Here is a 19,113-nt window from a genome sequence, read left to right as displayed (position 1 = left end):
CTCCCGCTGGTGCAGAGAAGAAAAGGGATAGCGCTGGCTCAGTCACCAACACAACAATGCCTAAGGAAAAGAGGACGATGAGAACAGAGTCGACAGATTGGCACCTACAGGTGGACTGACCGCTCACAGCCCGTTGGGCGAGAGGTGACGAGAGAGAGAGATGGGGAGTAGAAAGAGGGGTGATGGCAACTGACCTTACGAGTGACAGTCACCAACTGGTGCTCTTGAGCAGTGAGAGGATGTGTCTACCTTCTTCTTTCCTCTAGCTCGCTCCTCTCTCTCTGTGATTGCTAATGCGGCTGCTGCACTGCAGAGTACAAGCACTCTCGTAACGCTTACGCTGTGCATGTCACGCGTTGCCATCTCATCGTGACTCCTCCTACCACGAACGCGAGTGCGCATGCCGAATGCGTTTTCCTCCCCACACGCTCACTCGCATGACCTCTTTTGTCTTTTCTCCACCTCTCACTGTGTGTGTGTGTATGTGTGTGCGCGCGTCTTGAAGCCTCCCATCCCACACCCATTCCTTCCCAGCCAGGTGTGAAGCGTGCCCTTCGTGTCTTGACTTCGCTCCAACTCTTCCACCGCATCTTGGTGGTCCCTCTGTGTTGTGGCCGTGCATCTCACTTCACCCGTCGCAGAGTTGCATTTGAAAGAAAAAAAGAAGCGTCATGACAGGTGCGCGAACCGCGCATGCTGGCGGTGCGGCCAACTCACGCCGAGGGGTGTCGCAGCCGACAGCCACAGCTGTCACTTTGTTGTCGTCCTCCACTGTGCGGCTTGCCATCGCACAACCGTCAGCGGCCAGTGCGGCTGCAAAGCAGCGACCACAGCAAAGACTGCGCGCAAACTGGAGTGCATCGGCTGTGGCTCCTCAGCTGCGCGGCCATCGTGCAACCGCATGGCTCAGCGTGTGGGACAGCGCGTGTGCTGCACGGCGAGTATGCATGCTAGAGTCGCTGACGGTGCTGCACCATGCGAGCAACAGCAACGCGTTGGAGGAGGACCTCGGCGGCGCAGCACCTCTGCTACTAACTCGTATCACATCCTGGTGGAAGCTGCGCTATGGCGCGTGGGTGACCGACTGCGTGTCCTCGATGTCCAGCGCGTCTACAAAAGCTGCTGCTGCTGCTGCTGCTGCTGCCGTTGACGCTGCGCAGAAGACTTCCGCGAGGAGCGGGGCCGCTTCCGCTATCCCTCCGTCCGCGACGGTGTCAGGCTCCAACGCAAACGTTGCCCCTGACGGACCGTCCCTGCCAAGGGCGTCCTGTCTCTCTGGCTCAACGGCGCCTTCGTCGGAGCTGCTGGCCCAGATTGAGGCAATTACGCTGTTTCTGCGCGGTTCTCGCTTTCTCCTTCAGTTTGTGGAAGGTGGCGGGGTCGCCACGTTAACTCACTGCCTGGAAACAACGGCGCACGCATCGCTGCCGTCGTCGACGTCGCTGCCAGCTAGTGCTGCTGCGGCTACTTCATCGACGCCGGCTCTGTTTGTGCTGGAGCGGCGAGCCATAACTCTGCTGCTCTTGCACGTGGTGAATGCAGGTCGCGTGTATCGCGAGATGGTGGGCGACAAGGAGGGCCTGCTGCACGTGTTGCGAGCGCTGCAGCTCGAAACGGATGCGCTGGTCGCCGCACCTCTGACCGAATTGCTGGCCGTGCTTGGCCAAGGTCATCCACGGATGGCGAACATAGTTCAGACGGGGCTGCTGCGCGTGTTAGCCGACGCGGTGCAATCGCCAGAAGACTTGACGACCCCTGGTGCGAAGAGCTTAGCGGGGCCGTGGCGCGTTTCTGAAGTAGTGGTGCTGCATACCGCTCGCGCCCTCCGCGCGCTGCAGCTGCAGAGGGAGCAGCATCACTACGCTCAGTTTTACCTCGGTGGCTGCACAGATGCTGCTCTGGGGGCCGGTGCAGACTATGTGCCCATTGTTGGCATGGACTGTGCATCAAATGCGTACAGCACCGCGGAGACGGCAGCTGGACCACCTTCTGGCAGCTCCTACGCCTGCGACGCTCTCCTGCGTCCACTCAGTCGCGGCAAGTACCTCGATACGCTCTTCCAGCTCGCCCTCGACGACCAGCATAAGGCGCTCCAAGTCGAAGGGAATGAGTTGTTGTGCCTGGCGGCGAAGAGCCTGCACTTCACACAGGACATCTTGACACGCTGTCTCGACGTGGTTGACAGCGATGAGTATGTCATCCGCGGCGATGATGCGGACGCCAACGCGCAGCAGGAGCGACTGCAGCGTCAGCGTCGACAGCTTTCGTGCGGTCGCACGGCAGTATTACTTCTTATCTCGCGCCCCATGACAAGCCAGCGGCGCCAGCTGATGCTGAGTCTCGTGTTGCAGCGCAGTGGATATTTGACCTTTCTCAAGCACCTGCGCTTGACGAAACATGGTGACACAGCCACCGTGGTCGACTGCTGCCACGCACTGCAGTTCATTGTGCGCGCCGCGGCGGAGATGCAGCGCCAGGACATGGATCGCTGTGGTGTCTCGAAGCTGAAGGCAGTCAGTGGTGCTGACAGCGACTCTACCTCTGGTGCGATGTGGCTGCGGGTAACGGAAGGAGTTCAGGCGGCGCTCGGTGAATCGGTGTTTCAGCTGCTCCTCTTTCAGAAGTTGTCGGAGTCGGACTGCATGGGAGTCTTGAGGGCTGCTCGTGCCGCAGTGGTGCCTGTCGGCGGCGCTGAGGCCTTTTGAGCCGCGACGGATCGTCTTCGCTTTCTGTAATAATACCCACGGGCTGTATCGTTCGGTGCGAGATCCTGCGCCGCCCTTTTTCCCTGCCCACAGCTGCGTGCGCCAAGCTCTCCAGAGATTTTCCGCTTCGTTTAATCTATGCCGTTACTTTACTCACCTTTGGCGGTGCTCTTCTCGCCTCGCACTGTGGCGGTGCTCGATGATTGACGCAGATGTACACTATAACCCCCCCCCGTTTGATGACTCCGTAGGATGAGTCTGTGCGGCTACGACATGGACGTTTACGAGTTCTCAGCGACCACCTTATCATTTGACTGTCGCTTTTGATCACTGAAGTTGCCTTAAGCAGCTGGTGTGTGCGTGTGCGTGTGTGTGTTGCGCAGTGCAACAGCTCAGTGATGGCCGCTGCTGTCGTTGAGGGGAAGGGAGAGGGGCGGTCATTTCATGTCCTTTTTTCGTTGGTCATTACGAAGATGACCGTACGACCCATGGAGTCCATCAAAGCAGTTGAACATGAAAGGTAGATCATAGGAGCAGCAGCGACAGTTACGTATCCCACGATACCTCCATATGTCTTCTTGTTTTCCTCTCTATCTTCCCCCTCGGGTAGTCCATTCCCTCCCCCACCGCCCCCATCGGCATCTACCGAGAGTACGCACACCAGATGTGTGTGTGTGTGTGTGTGTATATCTACCTATCCTTGCTAAAGTGCCTCTAGCGTCGCTCTTGTTTGTCTCTCCGTGTCGCTTCCCCTCTAACCGACCCCTTTCTCTCTCTCTCTCTCTCTCGATCTTGCACTTTTACTCCTGCTTCCCTCACCTCGTACCGTCTCTCCACCGGCCGTCCCATCGAACCACGAACGCGCTGCACGTCTCCACCCACACGCACCCGTTCAGCTCTCTTACATGTTTGCCCTTTTTTTGTTTTTGCTCAACTCCACCTTTACTGTCACTGAGCTTCGCTGGTTCGTCTTTGTATTTTTCTTTTTTATGGTGTCCCTCTGTCCTTTCACATAAAGCCGCGCTCTTCCTCACGTGTGCCCCTGCATCCGTTCTGTTCGCCCTTTCCCTCTCAAACACACACACACACAAGCGCGCACACGCACACACACTCCACATGACATGTGAGTGGCTCATCAAACCTCATTAGGAGCACCCATATTTTGGCCATCGTCCCCACATCAATCAACCCACCAAATCATCTTGACATTTTCTTGCAAGCACAACAATACGGCATCAAAATGCACAACGCCGTAGGCGACCGTATCAACCTCATCAGCAAGAGTGAGATTCGCTATGAGGGTCACTTGCACTCGATCAACACCGATGAGAACACTGTGAGCCTGTCCAATGTGCGTATCTACGGTACCGAGGGCCGCAAGGGCGGCGGTGTGGACGAAGTGCCATCGACGGAGCAGCTGTTTGAGTTTATCGTGTTCCGCGGTTCCGATATTAAAGACCTGACGGTCTTCCGCGACGGCGGCTCCCCACAAGCACGGGATCCTGCTATTGTGGAGGTGCATGCCCCGAGCCGCGGTCGTGGCGGACGCGCTGCAGCCGCAGCCGCGCCTGCTGGAGCGTCGGGAGCGACGAGCAGCGCTGCCGCTCGTGGCAGCCGATCCTTCTACGACGAGCATTCATCGTACAGCCGCGGTGGCGGTGGCGCGCGTCGTGGCGGCTACGGCGCCGGCCGCTACAGTCACAATAACGGCGGTGGCAACAGCAGCGGCAACCGCAATCACCGCGGCGGCTACGGCGGTCGCGGAGGCTCAGGCAGTTACCGTCGCAATTACCGCGACTGCCACACTGGACAGGACTTCAAGCCCTCCGATATCGGCGCTACTGAGAAGTTCGAGGGCGATTTTGATTTCGCCAAGTGCCGCGAGGAATTTGAGAAGAAGAAAAGCGAGTTCGAAAAGGCAAAGGAGGATGCAAAGTCCCACGCCAAGGCCTACGACAAGAGCAGTTTCTTTGACACCATCTCGTGTGACCAGAAGGAGAAGAACAATATGAACCGTGCCGAGATGCGTAAGGCGGACACCGAGACCTTCGGTTCAGAGATGGTGAGCAGCATGCGCGGCTTCCGTCGCGGCCGCGGCGGTCGTGGACGCTACCAGCAGCGTTGAGCGGGCCAACGACACAGGGAAGGGCGTGGGAGAGAGTGCGGGAGCGGCGTCGTCAAGGGCACCCGGCCCTCTTTCTCTCGCTGTTTCTCATCGCATACAGCGAAACGGGGATGCAGCTACGATGGCAAGAAAGACAAAAGAGGTTAGTTGTACGGCTGCCCCCCTGCCGCGCCCATCTGTCGCCCTTCTTTGAACCCACGAATCACACCACACGCAAAACTGTGGTGACAGTGTCCCTGGGGAAATCGAGGGAGAGGGAGAGAGAGAGAGTAGCTAGAGTGCTATGGCGCACACTGCGTACAGGAGCTGCAGCCAACAGGAAGGATCCAGATGGGACATCTGCGCGGGACGCCGCAGCGAGGAGGGCGAGTGGCAGCACAAGCAGACGGAGGGTGAGGACGAGAGAGAAAGGAGAAGAGCACGCCAGTCCTCCTGGTAGTCCTTGGTTATCCTTTTTCAAGTTTTTCTCTCTCAGTGGTGGCGCTTTTTTCTCGTCCTTTCCGCTCACTCCCCAGCCCCGCACTTTTGGAAAACCTCCTCTCTCAAAGACTCTCTCGCGATGCCCATGCGACGGTGCGACCGAGAAAAAAAAGACTACCCCGGCATCGATCGCACTATACGTGTGTGTGTGTATGCGTTTCCCGCTCTGCATGCGCATAACATTCCCCTCAATACGTCTGCCCAACCAGTACTCCTACGTATGCGCGACAACTGGGTCTGCATACACACACAAACGCGAACCCACCGATCCTGCAGGATACATTTAAGGAGCTTTGCTCTCCTTTTATTTCCACACATTGGCTTTTTCGCTTTTTTTCTTCCCTTATCTCTCACGGATGTGAAGCTATTCCCTCACCCCATCTCCATCTCGCGCCCTCCATGTGTGCTTCGCTTGTCATCTCTTTCCCTCTTTTTATATGCCTTCTTTGCATGCTTCCCCTCACTCGGGGTGTGCGCGCGAATGCATTACTCATTTGGCTGCGTGTGTGTCACCGCCACCACAGACGAGTGAGAGGAGAGCAAACACTCAACGAGCGAAGTAGAGGACCAAGTAAGGGATTGCGATATCATCCAGTTTCACCACCGCCCAGCGTTGCTCCTTCATTCCGTCCCCCCCGCCACTCATCACCACCGCACTGCAGTCAGGGCTCGTTCTCTTCAACCTCGTCTACTTTTTGACCGCACGGGCTCTTTTATCAGTGCTGTTCCCCCCCCTCTATTAGCTGTTGTTCTTGTCGCTGTTCTCCCCCTCTTCTTTCCTCTTTCCTCCTCTTGTTGGTTCGTCGACCTGAACGTGAGTTTGCTTTTTCTCGCTCCTCTCTCCTCTCTCTCCTCTCTCTGTGTGTGCCTGTGCCTTTCTTTTCTATTCCGTTTCTCTCGTTTGTGTGTGTGTGTGTGTATTGTGTTTCTGGTTTCCTCCTTGACTTTCGCTTCTATGTGTTCTTGCCTGTCCCTACCTCTCTCTTCATCTCTTCTGTCTTCCTTTTTTTTTTTTTGCTGGTTTGCTGGTTTTATATCGCAACATCATCACCGCCACCGCCCGCCATCGCCAGCGGTACTCTCTCTCCTCTTTTTCTCCTCTTCTCTCGTCTGTGCCCCACCTAGGTTCGTGTGTGTATGTGTGGAGGAGTGTGAGTGAGAGAGGGAGAGAGTGAGCACGTGTCTGCGTAGTGTCTTGCTGTTTTTCTGTTTCTTTTTTCGTTTGGTGTGTTTGTGCCTTGTCGCTGTCGCTGTCTCACACCCCCACCCCACCCCCTCTCTCTCTGTCGCCCTTTTCTCTTTGAAAGAAAAAAAAGGACGAACGAAAGAGGGAAAGCGAGGCGGAGAGCGCGAGAGAAGTGCGCCTCTTCCTCCCCACTTCTCTTCCCTCTTTTTTGCTGTTCGCGTTCATTCTTCACTGGCTGCACGACCTCCCCTCCCCTCCCCTCTCCCCCCTCTCTCTCTTTCTCTGCCCCTTTACCATTCCCCCTCCCTCTCCCCTCTTTCACCCCCTCGTCGTATGGGACTCTTCAGCTGCACACTTCTTCTTGTTTTTCCCTTTCCTGTTCTATTTCGTTGTACTTTTTGATGATTCACCTCTCCCTCCCCTCTCTCTCTCTCTCTCTGTCGGCCTGTCGGTCTCTGCCGAGTGCGTATACGCTTTTGGGTGGGCGGGCCACACACAGTGACGTGTTTGCTTCTCTACTCTCACCCCCTACACACACACTCACACATACGCCCATAGACACCATGTTTATACGCGCCTACTCGCACATATTTCAGGGCAGCCTCGTGCAGATGCATCGATGCGAAAGAAAAAAGGAGTGGAGGGATTAAGAGAGTGAGCATCGAGGGAGGGATGTGCTTATACGCTACAGTTAAGAGAAAGCACTCACTCCCTCTTCACCCTTCCCACGAAGGAAAGGCGAGAAGAGAGAGACATAGGGAGAGAGAACACGAGGGGCGAGAGAGAGAGAGGGAGAGAGAGAGACGAGTGAAACACAAATATATCGAGGGAAAAGAGAAGGCAGACGTAATCGAACGTTCTGAAAGGGAGAGGAGACACGAGTGGTCGTGTTTTTATGTATGCACCAGTACGTGTAGGGATGTGAAGAGCGCGCGGTGATGTGTCGTGGGGGTCTCTCAGGAGATGTTTTTGTTTATTTATTTATATATTTTTCTGTGCGTTTCTTCTCAGTGTAGCGCGTGCTCCTGCAATGTGTTTTGTTGTTGTCTTTGCACAGTGTTAATCACCTTAGCGCCCACCCTTCTCCAGCTTAGCGGCCCTTCTCGCCTTTTGCACCCACACACGTCCCACCGCCACAATCATTGCGATCCAAACTTAGGCAGCTGGAAGAGGGACAGCCAAAAGAAAAGAAAAAAAGAGAGGGAGCACATACAGTGGGGGGGGTATCTGCAAAAGCCCCCCTCCCCTGACATTTACACACGCGCAAGCTCTATCGAATGCACGCAACCTCAGGTAACGCGTGCATGCGAGTGAATTCGCGTCTCTGTGTGGGAGCCTTGTGAATGTGTGCGCCTGAAGTCTTCGTGACGGTGTGTAATGCGTGGTATGTATGTGTGCGTAGCTGTGCAAGATAAGGGGACTACGTGCATATGTGGATGTGAGAGGCTGTGTGGTCGTGTGTGCCTGTGCATGTGTCTGCTTGACGCCGTGTGAATGTTCCCTTTCTTTCGGACTCGTTCTCTTCCTGTTGCCCTGTTGTGGATGCCGAAAGGGGAGGGAGAGAATGATGGTGAATCAGGGGGTGTGTAGCTGTGTAGGATGACGGCGGCGTCTGTGCGGTACGGTTATAGAGTGTTTTCCTGACGCCGTTTGTCAGAATTCTGTCCTTATGCCCCTTCGCAGATGTGCGCACGAGCTGGACGGCGGGCTGCGTTGATACCCCTGCATCTGTGTTACTTTGCCGATGTGCAGGCGCAGCTGCGTGCTTGCATGCATGCGTGCTCCTTCGTTTCTTTTGTGAGCCAAAAAAAAACAAAGAGAGAAGCAGTCGAAGAGAAAAGACAAGGAGACGACAGGAGGGTGGAACGATACGAACACAACATGCAACCGCGAGGGAGGAAGACGGTGCCAATCTGAAGATGTGCGAATGCTGATCTCTGCTTTCCTTTTGCGTGCCAGTGCTTGTGAGATGGTGAGGTGTACTGGGGTCTTCGATGTGCATGTGTAGGTGTATGTGCGTGTGCCTCATGTGGCCTCTATCACCGTACGTGTCTGCCAGACGTAGGACCAGGCACGCACGTATCGTAATCTCCCATGCTTCCTGGCGTGCAGCGGAATGAGCAAGAAGGGAATTTCAATCTCAGTCATCCGTCATTCATTCTCTTTTTTTTTTTCATTTCTTTTTCTCTCGCTCCACTTGCCTCTCCAACACAGGCACACACACGCAGTGGCGAGCATGCGTGCATCAATGCGTACGCGACCGTGTGTGTGTGTTTCTTTTTCTTTCTTCCTTCGTCTTGCTCGTTTGCTCTTGCGCGCCCTGGTCGTGAATGCGCTTCTGCACAGGCCTTAGTGCCTCTTGTGTCCGTCACCCTCACCCTGTCTCTGCTTCGTTGCCCCTCTGGTGTTTCTCGTCGTCGTTGTTGTGTTGTTCGTTCCTCTTTTCTTTTTATTTTCGCTGTGTTTTTGCTCTCTTCGAATGTCTTTTTTGTTTTTTTTTTCTAAAATTTGTTTCTTCTTCGAATGTTTTCTTTTTGTTTGTTCTGCCCTCCCCCTCCCCCCTCCCCTCATCGATGTGTTGGTGTGTATCATTGGCGACTTGCGAGACTCTTCATCTTTCCCTTTCCCTCCTCCCTCTCTCTCTCTCTCTGTTCGGTCTATCTCGCGTTCTTTTGGTCTAGGGGAGGGGAGGGGAGGGGGGGGGGCACGAGTGGGCATGTGGGCGCTCGCTTTACAGAGTGACTGCCGTGCTGAGACATTTGGTAGTACTTCTCTTGCTCATTTCTCGTTTACATCTTTTCGTTTGTTGTGCGTGTTTTCGCGCGTGTGCCTGTGTGTGTCTCTGTGTGCGTCTGTGTGTGTCTTTGCTTTCTTAGGGCATTTCTTTCGGTTTCTCCTCTTTCAACGCGCGCGCCTTCCACGTTTTCAGTGTCGTCACCGTGATGTGTGGTATTATACGAGATGATATATCGTTCTTTCTCTTCCTCTCTCCCCCCTCTCAGGTTCTCTGACCCCACAGGCGTGTACGTGCGTGTGTTGTGTCGCGTATCTTGACGTCGACCATATGAAAATGCGAGGCGTTTTTCTCTTTGACCTGACGTGTTCACACCCCTTTCTTTTTTTGTTTGCTGTTTTGTTTGGATGAGTGCTGGCTTGATGACATCGACACACTGCCATGCGGCCACGTGTTCTTCTCGCTCTGTGTTTTCAAGCTTCCCATGCGGGGCGAACGCTGTCGACAGAGAAGCATTTTGGGGAGAGAGCAGCGTGAAGTGAGTGAGGGGAAGAAGGGGAAGAGTTTCTCCTCTCTCTTCTTGCTCACTTATTCATATTGACATACCGGTGCACATACCTGCACGCACGCACCGAGTGTAAACGGGAAAGCGCTGATGATTCACCTCGACCGTAGACAAAGGAGAGTGAACGAGCGAAAGGGGGGAGGGGATACAGCGAGTGACAAGAAAGGGGGGCATGTTTGTGCCCCACGAGTCGAATGGTTCACCGCAGACACACAAATGAAGTAAGGGCATGGCGCCCTACATCCGCGCTGGCACGGCGAGCGAGGGATGGGGAGTATGCAGGGCTCTAGCAAAGAAGCTGCGCCTCTCCCCCCCATTCGGCCTCATTCTCTCCGACAAACACACAAAAAAATATGTCACCACACCAGTGCACACACCGCCTACATTATGTAATCGTACGAGCGCAGGAGAGGCTTGCAAGGCGCAGTGGGGTGCGAATGAACGCAGCGGCATGAAAGAGACGAAGACCACGCAGCAGCAGCAGTGACGGAAAAGCAGCCACAACATGAACAACTAAAGGGGACTGGTGGAGCCCAACTTGATTAGAGAAGCGGACTGGAGGTAAATATACGTAAAAGTTTAAGTTTAGAAACCGAAAAGAAAACAACAACAACTATGCTGTATCGTGTCTGCCCTTTATCCTCTCCCCTCCTTCGTTTCTCTTTCGCGGTGTGTGTGCATGTGCGTGTGTGTATCCTAGTGAGGAACCGACTCTATACGTTTCATTATTTGGTTTCCTTTGGTTATTGTGCCGTTCGTTCGTTTGTTTGTGTGTTCTTCGTTGCTGAGGTATTATGTTCCGGAGAGGGAAGCGAAAGGGCGGTGTGCGCACCGACTGTTGGTTAAAGGGCAAATCCCCCCCACAAGAAAAAAGAAAAAGGAGAGAGAAGAGCTAACGAAGACACACACCCACACCCACACACACCCACGCTTCTGAAAACACAAGACTACGAGATAAAGGGGATTGAAGAGACAAGATGAATGGTGGGGAGAACTACGTACGTATTCTTTCCCTGAGTGGTGCGCTTCATCGGCAACCGACGTACGCTCTTCGCTGCAGTTGGTCTCGGAGCACTCCGGCCGGTATCGTGTCGGATGTTGATAATGGGGACGGGGTGAGGAAGGTACATTATTTCCCTTCCTCTTTCTTTCGTTTTCTCTGATAAGGGATCCCCGCAGGAGGCACTGGGCGAAGTGAGGGCAACACAAGACACGAGGTTGGCGGGAAAGCTTGGGGGCAGTCGCAGCTCCTCCTCTGACCCGTTCTCTTCTATGTTTTGCCTTTCGATCCATTGCCCTGCACATAGAGCGAGTCGGTTGGTTTCCATGTGCGGCGGGTGGTTGAGAGGCGGACCTTGCTAGGGATGGCGCATGCCTCAAACGTTTGCAGACACGAACGCTGCACCCACTCGGGCAACTCTTCCCTTGCCCATCTCCACCCCACCCCGGCTCTCTCTGTGGTGCACAAAACTTCACTCTTTTGCCTCTACATTGTGCCCATTTTTCTTCCCTCTCTCAATCTCTCATCGTCGCTATCTGGCCATTATTTCCCCATCGCTGTCGGCGAAAGGGAATCGACTCGGTGCACCCCTTCTGCAGCTTACATATCGCTCCCCCTTCCTTTCATCCACCACAGCCATCGAATCAACAGAAGTGGACCTGTCTCTGACTCTTTCTGCTTGCTGACATCTACGTTCAGCCCTGCTGATCAGTTGCGCGTGCGCTCCTTCTTTGCCTCCGCACACATACACGCACACACACAGGCCAATCAAAATTTTCCTCCTAACTTCTCTTTGCTTCCATTTCCTTCTGAGTGTTCGTTTGTATTTTCTTGCACTCGCCCCATTGTTGGTGCCCTCTCCCTCTCTCTCACACCTTATCCTGCTTCATCGAAGCGATGCGTAGCTCCTCGCGGCTTGTTTGGCAGCCCGTCTCGTGCACCACCTTGACGAGTCTGCGGCGGCTCGCCTCTGACATCCGCCTGCGTACCGACTACGGCAAGGCTACCCCAGCGCAGCGCCCTACGACGAGCAAGAGCCCCATCTACGTGACAGAGCCAGCAACGCGGAAGGGCTCCTTTGCCCGCTATGTGCGCTCGGCGCAGGACCAGGCACCGTACATTGCCGGCGCTGTTGTTGGTGTGTGCATCTACAGCGCCGCCACACTTGCCATTCCTGCCGGCTTTGGTGCGCTCATCGATTCCGCGAGCAAAGGGCAGATGCCACTCGGCACGTCGATGCAACTACTGGGCTGGTTCGGTCTCTGTGCAGTGGGCAATTACCTGCGGTTGTACTGCATTGGTTATGCAGGCGAGAGCATCATTGCAAAGCTGCGCCACACCTTGTACAGCGGCATCTTGCGGCAGCCAACGGCATTCTTTGACTCCACAGAGAACCGCACCGGCGCGCTCGTGCAGCGGCTGGCCATGGACTGCAACGTCGTGGGCAGCTCCCTGACGGAGGCGGTGACGAACGGCACAAAGAATTTGTTCCAGACGATGGGGAGCGTCACGGTGATGCTCTACTACTCACCGCTGCTGACGAGCGTGATTGTGTGCATGATTCCACCGGTGGCCATCTTCGCTGGCTCGTACGGTCGTTACATTCGAAAGTTGCAGCACCATATGCAGGACGCCCTGGCCGACATGGGCACCGTCGCCGAGGAGCGACTGTCAAATATCCGCACCGTGAGGTCCTTCGGGACCGAGGTGCAGGAGGAGTCGTGGTACGGCAGAAACGTTCAGCGTGTCTTCGATCTCAGCATGCGCATGGTGCGCTGGAACTCCGTCTACGTCGCGTCGTTGCAGACGGTGGGGTATGGTGCCATGTACTGCATTATGTGGGCCGGATCGATGCTCGTCACCTCCGGCCAGCTCACGCCTGGCGTTCTCTTCTCATTCCTGCTCTATACGGTGTACTGCGGTATGGGACTCATGGGGTTGACAAATTTGGTCACCGAGATCAACAAAGGCTACGGCGCCTCACTGAGGCTCTTCGACATCTTAGACAAATCCGAGACGATGCAGCAGGAGCAGATGGCGTGCAAGCAGTTGACGCCGGTCCCGTGCGACTGGCGCGTGACGCTCAAGGATGTCTCCTTTGCCTATCCGACGCGGCCGGAGGTGTTTGTCTACAAAAATATAAACCTTTCCATCGAGCCGTCCCGCTGCACGTGTGTTGTCGGCAGCAGCGGCTCCGGCAAGTCGTCCTTGGCCATGCTGCTGCTGAAACTGTACGAGCCGACAGCTGGCTTGGTGCAGCTTGGTGGGCACGACCTCCGCGACATCAGCTCACAGTGGCTACACGAGCAAATTGGCTACGTGGGGCAGGAGCCTGTGCTGTTTGGCGGGTCCATCGCGCAGAACATCGCCTACGGCATGCCGGGCCGCAACTGGGATGACGTGATCGATCGCTGGCTCTACCTCACTATCGTCACCGCCGCCCAAAAGGCCAACGCGCACGACTTCATTTCCGCTCTGCCAGACGGGTACGATACGTTCGTTGGCGAGAACGGTCGCAGCCTGTCTGGCGGGCAGAAGCAGCGTATCGCCATCGCGCGTGCCCTGCTGCGCAATCCGCATATCACCATATTGGACGAGGCAACATCTGCGCTCGACAGCGAGAGTGAGGTGGTGGTGCAGGACGCCATCTCGCGCCTGATTGAGGAGGCGAAGGGCTCGAAGCGGCAGCACACGGTGCTCATGTTCGCGCATAAGTTAAGCATGATACGCAAGGCTGACCACATCATCGTGCTGGACAAGGGTCAGGTTGCCGTCGAGGGCACCTTCGCCGAAGTGTCCACAAACAAGCTCTTCTGCGACATTGTCGGACTCGCCGCTACATCACCGAGGAAGACTGGCAAGTCGTGAGTGGAATTCCTCGAGATGGCGAGAGACGTCTCTTTCATTCTTGTCTCCCCCCACGGCTCTGGTTGAAGTGGTTCGATTCTTCCATCACACCCCTATAGAAAGGGATGATCACGCAGATGAGAGGATAAGGAGGTGGAGTGCCACCGAGGTCGAACGCTGCTAAGGCCGCACCTCTTTGACCTGAACTTTGTTTCGTTCTTCTTCGCGCTTTAGTAATGCGCTGGAGCGTTGTGGATGAGGTGCCTGCTAAAATGGGTCTGTGTGTGCTCTTGTGTCCTGCTGTGCTTGCAGTTCTTGTGAGTCTCATTTCTCTCTCTTCTTCTCGTTACCTCTCCCCTACTGTGTGTCTTGTCTGTCACAATCCTCACTCATACTGAGAGAGGATTATGACAGGAGGGGGGGGGGTAGGAGGGAGATGGGGGTTATCATTGGTCGCACCGACTTCCCTTCCCCTCTCCGTCTTTCACCACCGTTGATGCTCTCTTTCTCGCTTTCCTTTTTCGATTCGATCGGGCGACGCCCGTGTGATGCGGGGCGTTTTCACAAAAGAAAAAGCGCAGAAAAGTGAAGAGACGAAGCGCAGAAGGGCGATCTTCAGGGGAACTGCCCACAGGGAAGACCTCAACAACGACAGCAACAACGAGGCAGGGCACGAACCAGAAAACAGGAAAATAACGCAAGTAAGTCGCCTTCTGTGCCCAAAAGGACGCTGCAGCGCACGCGCAAACGCACCCGTCCACAACAACACACTCCCGCGCACGGGTACTGGATGATATAACTTTATAGAAAATTGGTGCTCTGCTTTCCTTTCCTCGCTTTTTGTCTTCTACCTAGGTGTACCCCGCTTCATCTCGAGTGCCCCTATTGCGCTGTGCGCTCTCACACAATCCCCACTCAAAGTAATTAAGAATAAGACGTACGTAGATAATCGAAGACAACTAAAGCTGTTTGCCCACGCACGTGGCAGTGGAGCGAAGCCTTCTCTTTCCCCCTTTTTGCATCCTTCATTAGTATTTCCTCCTTGCGCAGAGAGAGAGAGGGAACGTTGGTGTGAAATCGACCAGCATTTTCTTTTATTATTATTTTTGCTTCTGTTTTGCTCTCTCTCTCTCTCGCTCCCTTCCAGTGCGAGTTGTCTCAACTGTTTTCTTTCTTTTGGCCTTTTGTTGCTGGTGTTGGTGTGCTTCTCGCCGAAGGAAGAAGACAAGACGAGTGCACATAACATAAATCGAGCAGGCATACAGTGGCAACAACAAGCAGTGAAGTGCCCCTCTTCTTGCTCTCTTTTGCTGAGCTATTTACAAACGAAGAGACGGAGGTGATTGTGCAAACAACGCAGTTTTGTTTTACTTGTGAGGTTTTTCTGTACTCTTTTTTGGCGTTGTACCACATACCCTTTTCCCCCTCTCTCCCCCGTGTCTTTCCTCTCTGGAGCTCTCGTTTTCGGTTGCTTTCGCTTCTCCTTGTTCTCTTTTGATTGCCCGCTCACTCTCTTTTCTCTTTCTTCTCGTGCTGGAGGAGAGTGAGGTCGCGTGCAGTGAAGCAAACAAACATCAACACAAACGAATTCGATTCACTCTCACGTGGCACACGTAGAAAAGGAGAAAAGAAAAGGCTGCTGCGAGAGAAACCAACAGCTGTTGCTGACTAACACAAACATACATAAACACTAGCGCGTACCACATTTTAGCGAACAAGAAAGCTTTGTCGAGATCTCTACATGCGTGTGCGAAAGTCTTCTTAAAAACTTTGTAGCTGCGCAGTTGACTTGTGTTTTGCTCTTCGTTTCTTGTCTGCTCTTCTCCTCCCTCAGTGCATTTCTGCCGTCCGCTGCTTGCCCCTTCTTCCCTTTCGCTGGTGTGTGTGCGTGTGTGTGTGTGCGTAACGTCTTGGCCTGGTCGTTTTCGTTGCCAACTTTCCACCATCTCCGTCTCCCCTTCTTAGTGCGTCACTTCTTTTCCTCTCGCTCTTTGGGTTGCTCAGATCTTCTTGCCTTTGTGTATCTCTGCGGTTGTTGTTGTGGTGGTGGTCACTGGTGATTTCACTTCTTTCACTTCTTATAGTTTCGTATTTTTCCCCTTTCTTCTGCATTGGTTGACTCGCAGTGACCCGTGGGTATACGGGCTCCGCCCATCTGTCTCTTTCTTGTGTGGAGAAGATTACGGCGGCACTGTATCTACAGCACAGCTGTACCCCCCCCTCGAAGGGCAACCGATATATTAGCCCTTTTTTCGTTTCTGTGTCTTGTGCGCTCGCTCGCTCATCGTCTCTCTTTATTTTCTCCGTGCGTTACTCACTGCATCACACATACCCACACAACCACCCTGCAGCAGGATACACCGTCGCATACGTCGACAAGGACACTCGAGAAACATGTCGCTTACACAGAGTCGAAGCCCCAGCTCGTCGCCGGCACAGCGCAGCAACCCTGAGTCGGTCGTTGCCGCCGTTGCAGGTGATCACAGCACGTTTGGTGGCTGCGCATTTGACCCTGATGCGCTGCGCAATTTAATTGTCAACTACCTCCCGCCACTGATGAATGAGGAGCAGGTCTGTGAGCTCTTTGGCCAGTTTGGCAGGATTGAGAGTGTAAAGATTATTTACGATAAAATCACCGGCGAGAGTCGCGGCTATGGGTTTGTAAAGTACCGATTTTACTTCTCTGCCACCTACGCCGTGTTCTGCCTGAACCGGTTTGAGATTGGCGGCAAGAAGCTGAAGGTGGCGTACGCGAACGTGCAGGCGGCAAAGGAGGCGTACGACCTGCTGCGACGCTCGACGATGGAGCTGAGCGTTCAGCAGCAGCAAGCCATGCTCTCTATGTACTACAATCAAATGATGCTTACTCAAGAACAGGCGGCGTCGGCTGCGGCTGCGATGACTTCCTCGGGTCCTATGGGCGGTGGCGCGGACTACGACCCGTACATGAATATGATGGACAGCAACTACGCAATGAGGCAACGCGGCGGTACTGCCTACTACGGTCAAGGCATGTACCCGGGAATGGCGCCAGGCCGTGGCGTTTACCCTGCCGGCACGTCCACAAGTGTTAGACAGTCTGTCACTCCATCGATGGTACCACTTGGCTTTTGAAGTGATCGGTGCGATCGATTTTTTTTTTTTTATTGGTGAGGGCTGTTCGCCGGCTTTGTCATGGGGCCGCGTGCTGCTCTCTTCTTCGTTGTTGAGTTTATGCATTTCGCTGCACTACCTCACTTCAAGGGGCTCTCTTCTCTTCTCTTCTCTTTTTTTTTTTTGGCTCGAGGTGCGGGGCGTTCGTGCTGAAAGCGAACGCGGGGGCGAAAAAAAAATTGGCAAACAAAGCCCACAAAACGAGACTTCCTCTAGTCCTGCTAGCCCAAACACGCGATCTCTCTTCTTTACACTTTGCTATTCTTATCTGTTGCTGTTGTGTGTGATGCTTCTGAAGCCATTCAGAGAGACTTCTGCTTTACGCTTTGATTTGCCTTTTTCGTTTGTTTGGTTTCAGTGTGCTTTTCCCCCCCTTGACGCGTTTCTACCAGCACATTGATGTGCCCCACACACATGCGCGCCAGCCGATACACATGCTCATAGACCCAGATCTCTTTTGCGTAGGTACTCCGCTAAGTTTCTCTTTTTTTTTCCCGTATTGGATTCTTGCAGGTACTATCGAATCATCAGCGCTTCAGCTATCTGCTCCCGTGCAGCATTCAGAAGCCACCGTTATCGCTACTGCGATCCTCGTGAAAGCCTTTTGCGGGATCACACACACACACACATACACGCAAGCACAAAAAAAAACGCAGCTCTGCATCACTCATTCAGTTTTGTGTATTTACATTTTTTTCTTTTCGCACTCCATTTCTGCCGCTTAGCTGCCCTTCTACTTCACACTTTTCCCTTGTCCTCTCGTCTCTCGTTCTTCTTTTTTGCTATCGTCTTCGCCTTTGGGGCACCCCCACAACTCCACTGGATAGACTTGCGCAGAGCCGATCGTCTTTTTTCTTTCCCCATGAGCGGTGCTACGGCGCCTTAATTCTTTTCAGTACTTCTCACACTACTCTGTCTGTATTCCTCTTGACTGTTTTGAGAAGCAACGGGCAGGCCGCAATGAACTTGACACGTACTGTTTATCCTGTGTGGGGATCTTCACGTCTTGTGTGTCACCATCGGTTGCGAGATTTTTCTCCTTCAGCTACGCCACTGTGTATGTAGGCCAAACGCGGTGTCATCGAGTGATACAACAGGCGATACTGACACGCACGCGCGTATGCAGTCGCGGGTGAGTGAGCAGAGTATAGCGGTCGCGTGTAAGACTGAGCAAACGAAGGGTAGAACGTATTGGTGTGTGTGTGTGTGCGTGTGTGTGTGGTCTCCCTCTCTTTTTCTTGTCGTTCTCGTTTATGCCTGCGCGAGTGTTTCTGTTTTCGATTTCTTTGCGGTTAGGCTGGGCAGTGAGTTCCCCAGCCTTAGGGACGAACAGAACTCGTGGAAGCCGAAGAGAGCTGCAGTGACCCCTGGGGGCCTCATCGATGAAATCATTCGCTTTGTGCGCTTCCCTTCAACTCCCTCTACTGTCATCCCCTTTGGCAGCCGCAAGGCTCGCTTTTCTGCCTGAGCTCATCTCTTGTGGACCCCGCTCCTTAGCTCATACGCCGAAGTGTCCTACCCACGAGCGGTCGCCTATACGGCACAATCTCCACAGCTCTCGCTCCCCACAAAGAAAAACAAGAGCAATGCATGCCCGACGAGTGGTCCGTGTAGCGTCGCGGCTTCACCGCTGATCTTCAGATGCCGCATGCAGATCCCTACCTTGAGGCCGCTAGCTCGCACCACCATGCAGCGTGCTCGGTGTGCGCGTACCAGACTGGGACCTCGTGGAGCGGCCCGACGCCTGTGACCACCGCACCCAAAGGCAAGACGCTCTCCCTTGGTGACTGCTCCAGCATCACCGTGCGGATCGCATCCAGGTACTTCCTGAGGGACTGGACCCAGGCGCTTACGACGACGGTGTCGGGAGTGCAGGGCTTGCCGACACCGATGCAGAGGCACCAGTGGTGCACGAGAGAAATATGACTGTGGCCGAATTAGGCTCTGTGGAGCAGCACCACCTCCTGGTGGGACGGCGGGGGAGGCGCACCTGCGCACCAAGACGACTCTCCTTATGCAACTTGTGGCGGGCATCGAGCAGGAGGGATGGCAGGAGCGTAGAGAGCAGTGCAGGAAGGCGAAGTCTGCAGACGCGCACCAGGCGCGTGCCTCGACTTTGCCGAGGGCTGGTGCGGCCCCTCCGGCGCACGAACAGGGACACGAGCGCGCCTCGGCGCCATCTCGGTGGCTGTGGGCAAACCATTGCCCCAGGCGCTGAACGAGACAAGGAGGACCTTCTAGGGCACCGATGCACGACCGCCCATAGGTGCAGGGAATCTGGAGGCTGCGGACTCGCGCCTCGCAGCGGGCTAGCTTGT

General features: G+C 54.6%; 4 protein-coding genes across 4 annotated transcripts; all 4 read left to right on the top strand.

The window, feature by feature from the left end:
• Positions 1-671: 671 nt before the first annotated feature.
• On the top strand, positions 672-2,705 carry LPMP_250560 (hypothetical protein; the record flags this gene model as incomplete). The annotated part of the gene is made up of 1 exon (XM_010701326.1): positions 672-2,705. One exon carries the CDS (start codon positions 672-674, stop codon positions 2,703-2,705), a length of 2,034 nt encoding a protein of 677 aa, XP_010699628.1.
• Positions 2,706-3,945: 1,240 nt separating this feature from the next.
• LPMP_250550 (hypothetical protein) lies at positions 3,946-4,830 on the top strand (the record flags this gene model as incomplete). Its single annotated transcript, XM_010701325.1, has 1 exon — positions 3,946-4,830. One exon carries the CDS (start codon positions 3,946-3,948, stop codon positions 4,828-4,830), a length of 885 nt encoding a protein of 294 aa, XP_010699627.1.
• Positions 4,831-11,692: 6,862 nt separating this feature from the next.
• On the top strand, positions 11,693-13,663 carry ABCB1 (ABC transporter, putative; the record flags this gene model as incomplete). The annotated part of the gene is made up of 1 exon (XM_010701324.1): positions 11,693-13,663. The coding sequence occupies one exon, from the start codon at positions 11,693-11,695 to the stop codon at positions 13,661-13,663; it is 1,971 nt and encodes a 656-aa protein (XP_010699626.1).
• Positions 13,664-16,036: 2,373 nt separating this feature from the next.
• Positions 16,037-16,756, top strand: LPMP_250530 (RNA-binding protein, putative; the record flags this gene model as incomplete). Its single annotated transcript, XM_010701323.1, has 1 exon — positions 16,037-16,756. The coding sequence occupies one exon, from the start codon at positions 16,037-16,039 to the stop codon at positions 16,754-16,756; it is 720 nt and encodes a 239-aa protein (XP_010699625.1).
• Between the last annotated feature and the right edge of the window lie 2,357 nt (positions 16,757-19,113).

This window comes from Leishmania panamensis (assembly GCF_000755165.1).
Source record: "Leishmania panamensis strain MHOM/PA/94/PSC-1 chromosome 25 sequence".
Classification (NCBI taxonomy): domain Eukaryota; phylum Euglenozoa; class Kinetoplastea; order Trypanosomatida; family Trypanosomatidae; genus Leishmania; species Leishmania panamensis.
This window is presented reverse-complemented; position numbering and strand designations above follow the sequence as displayed.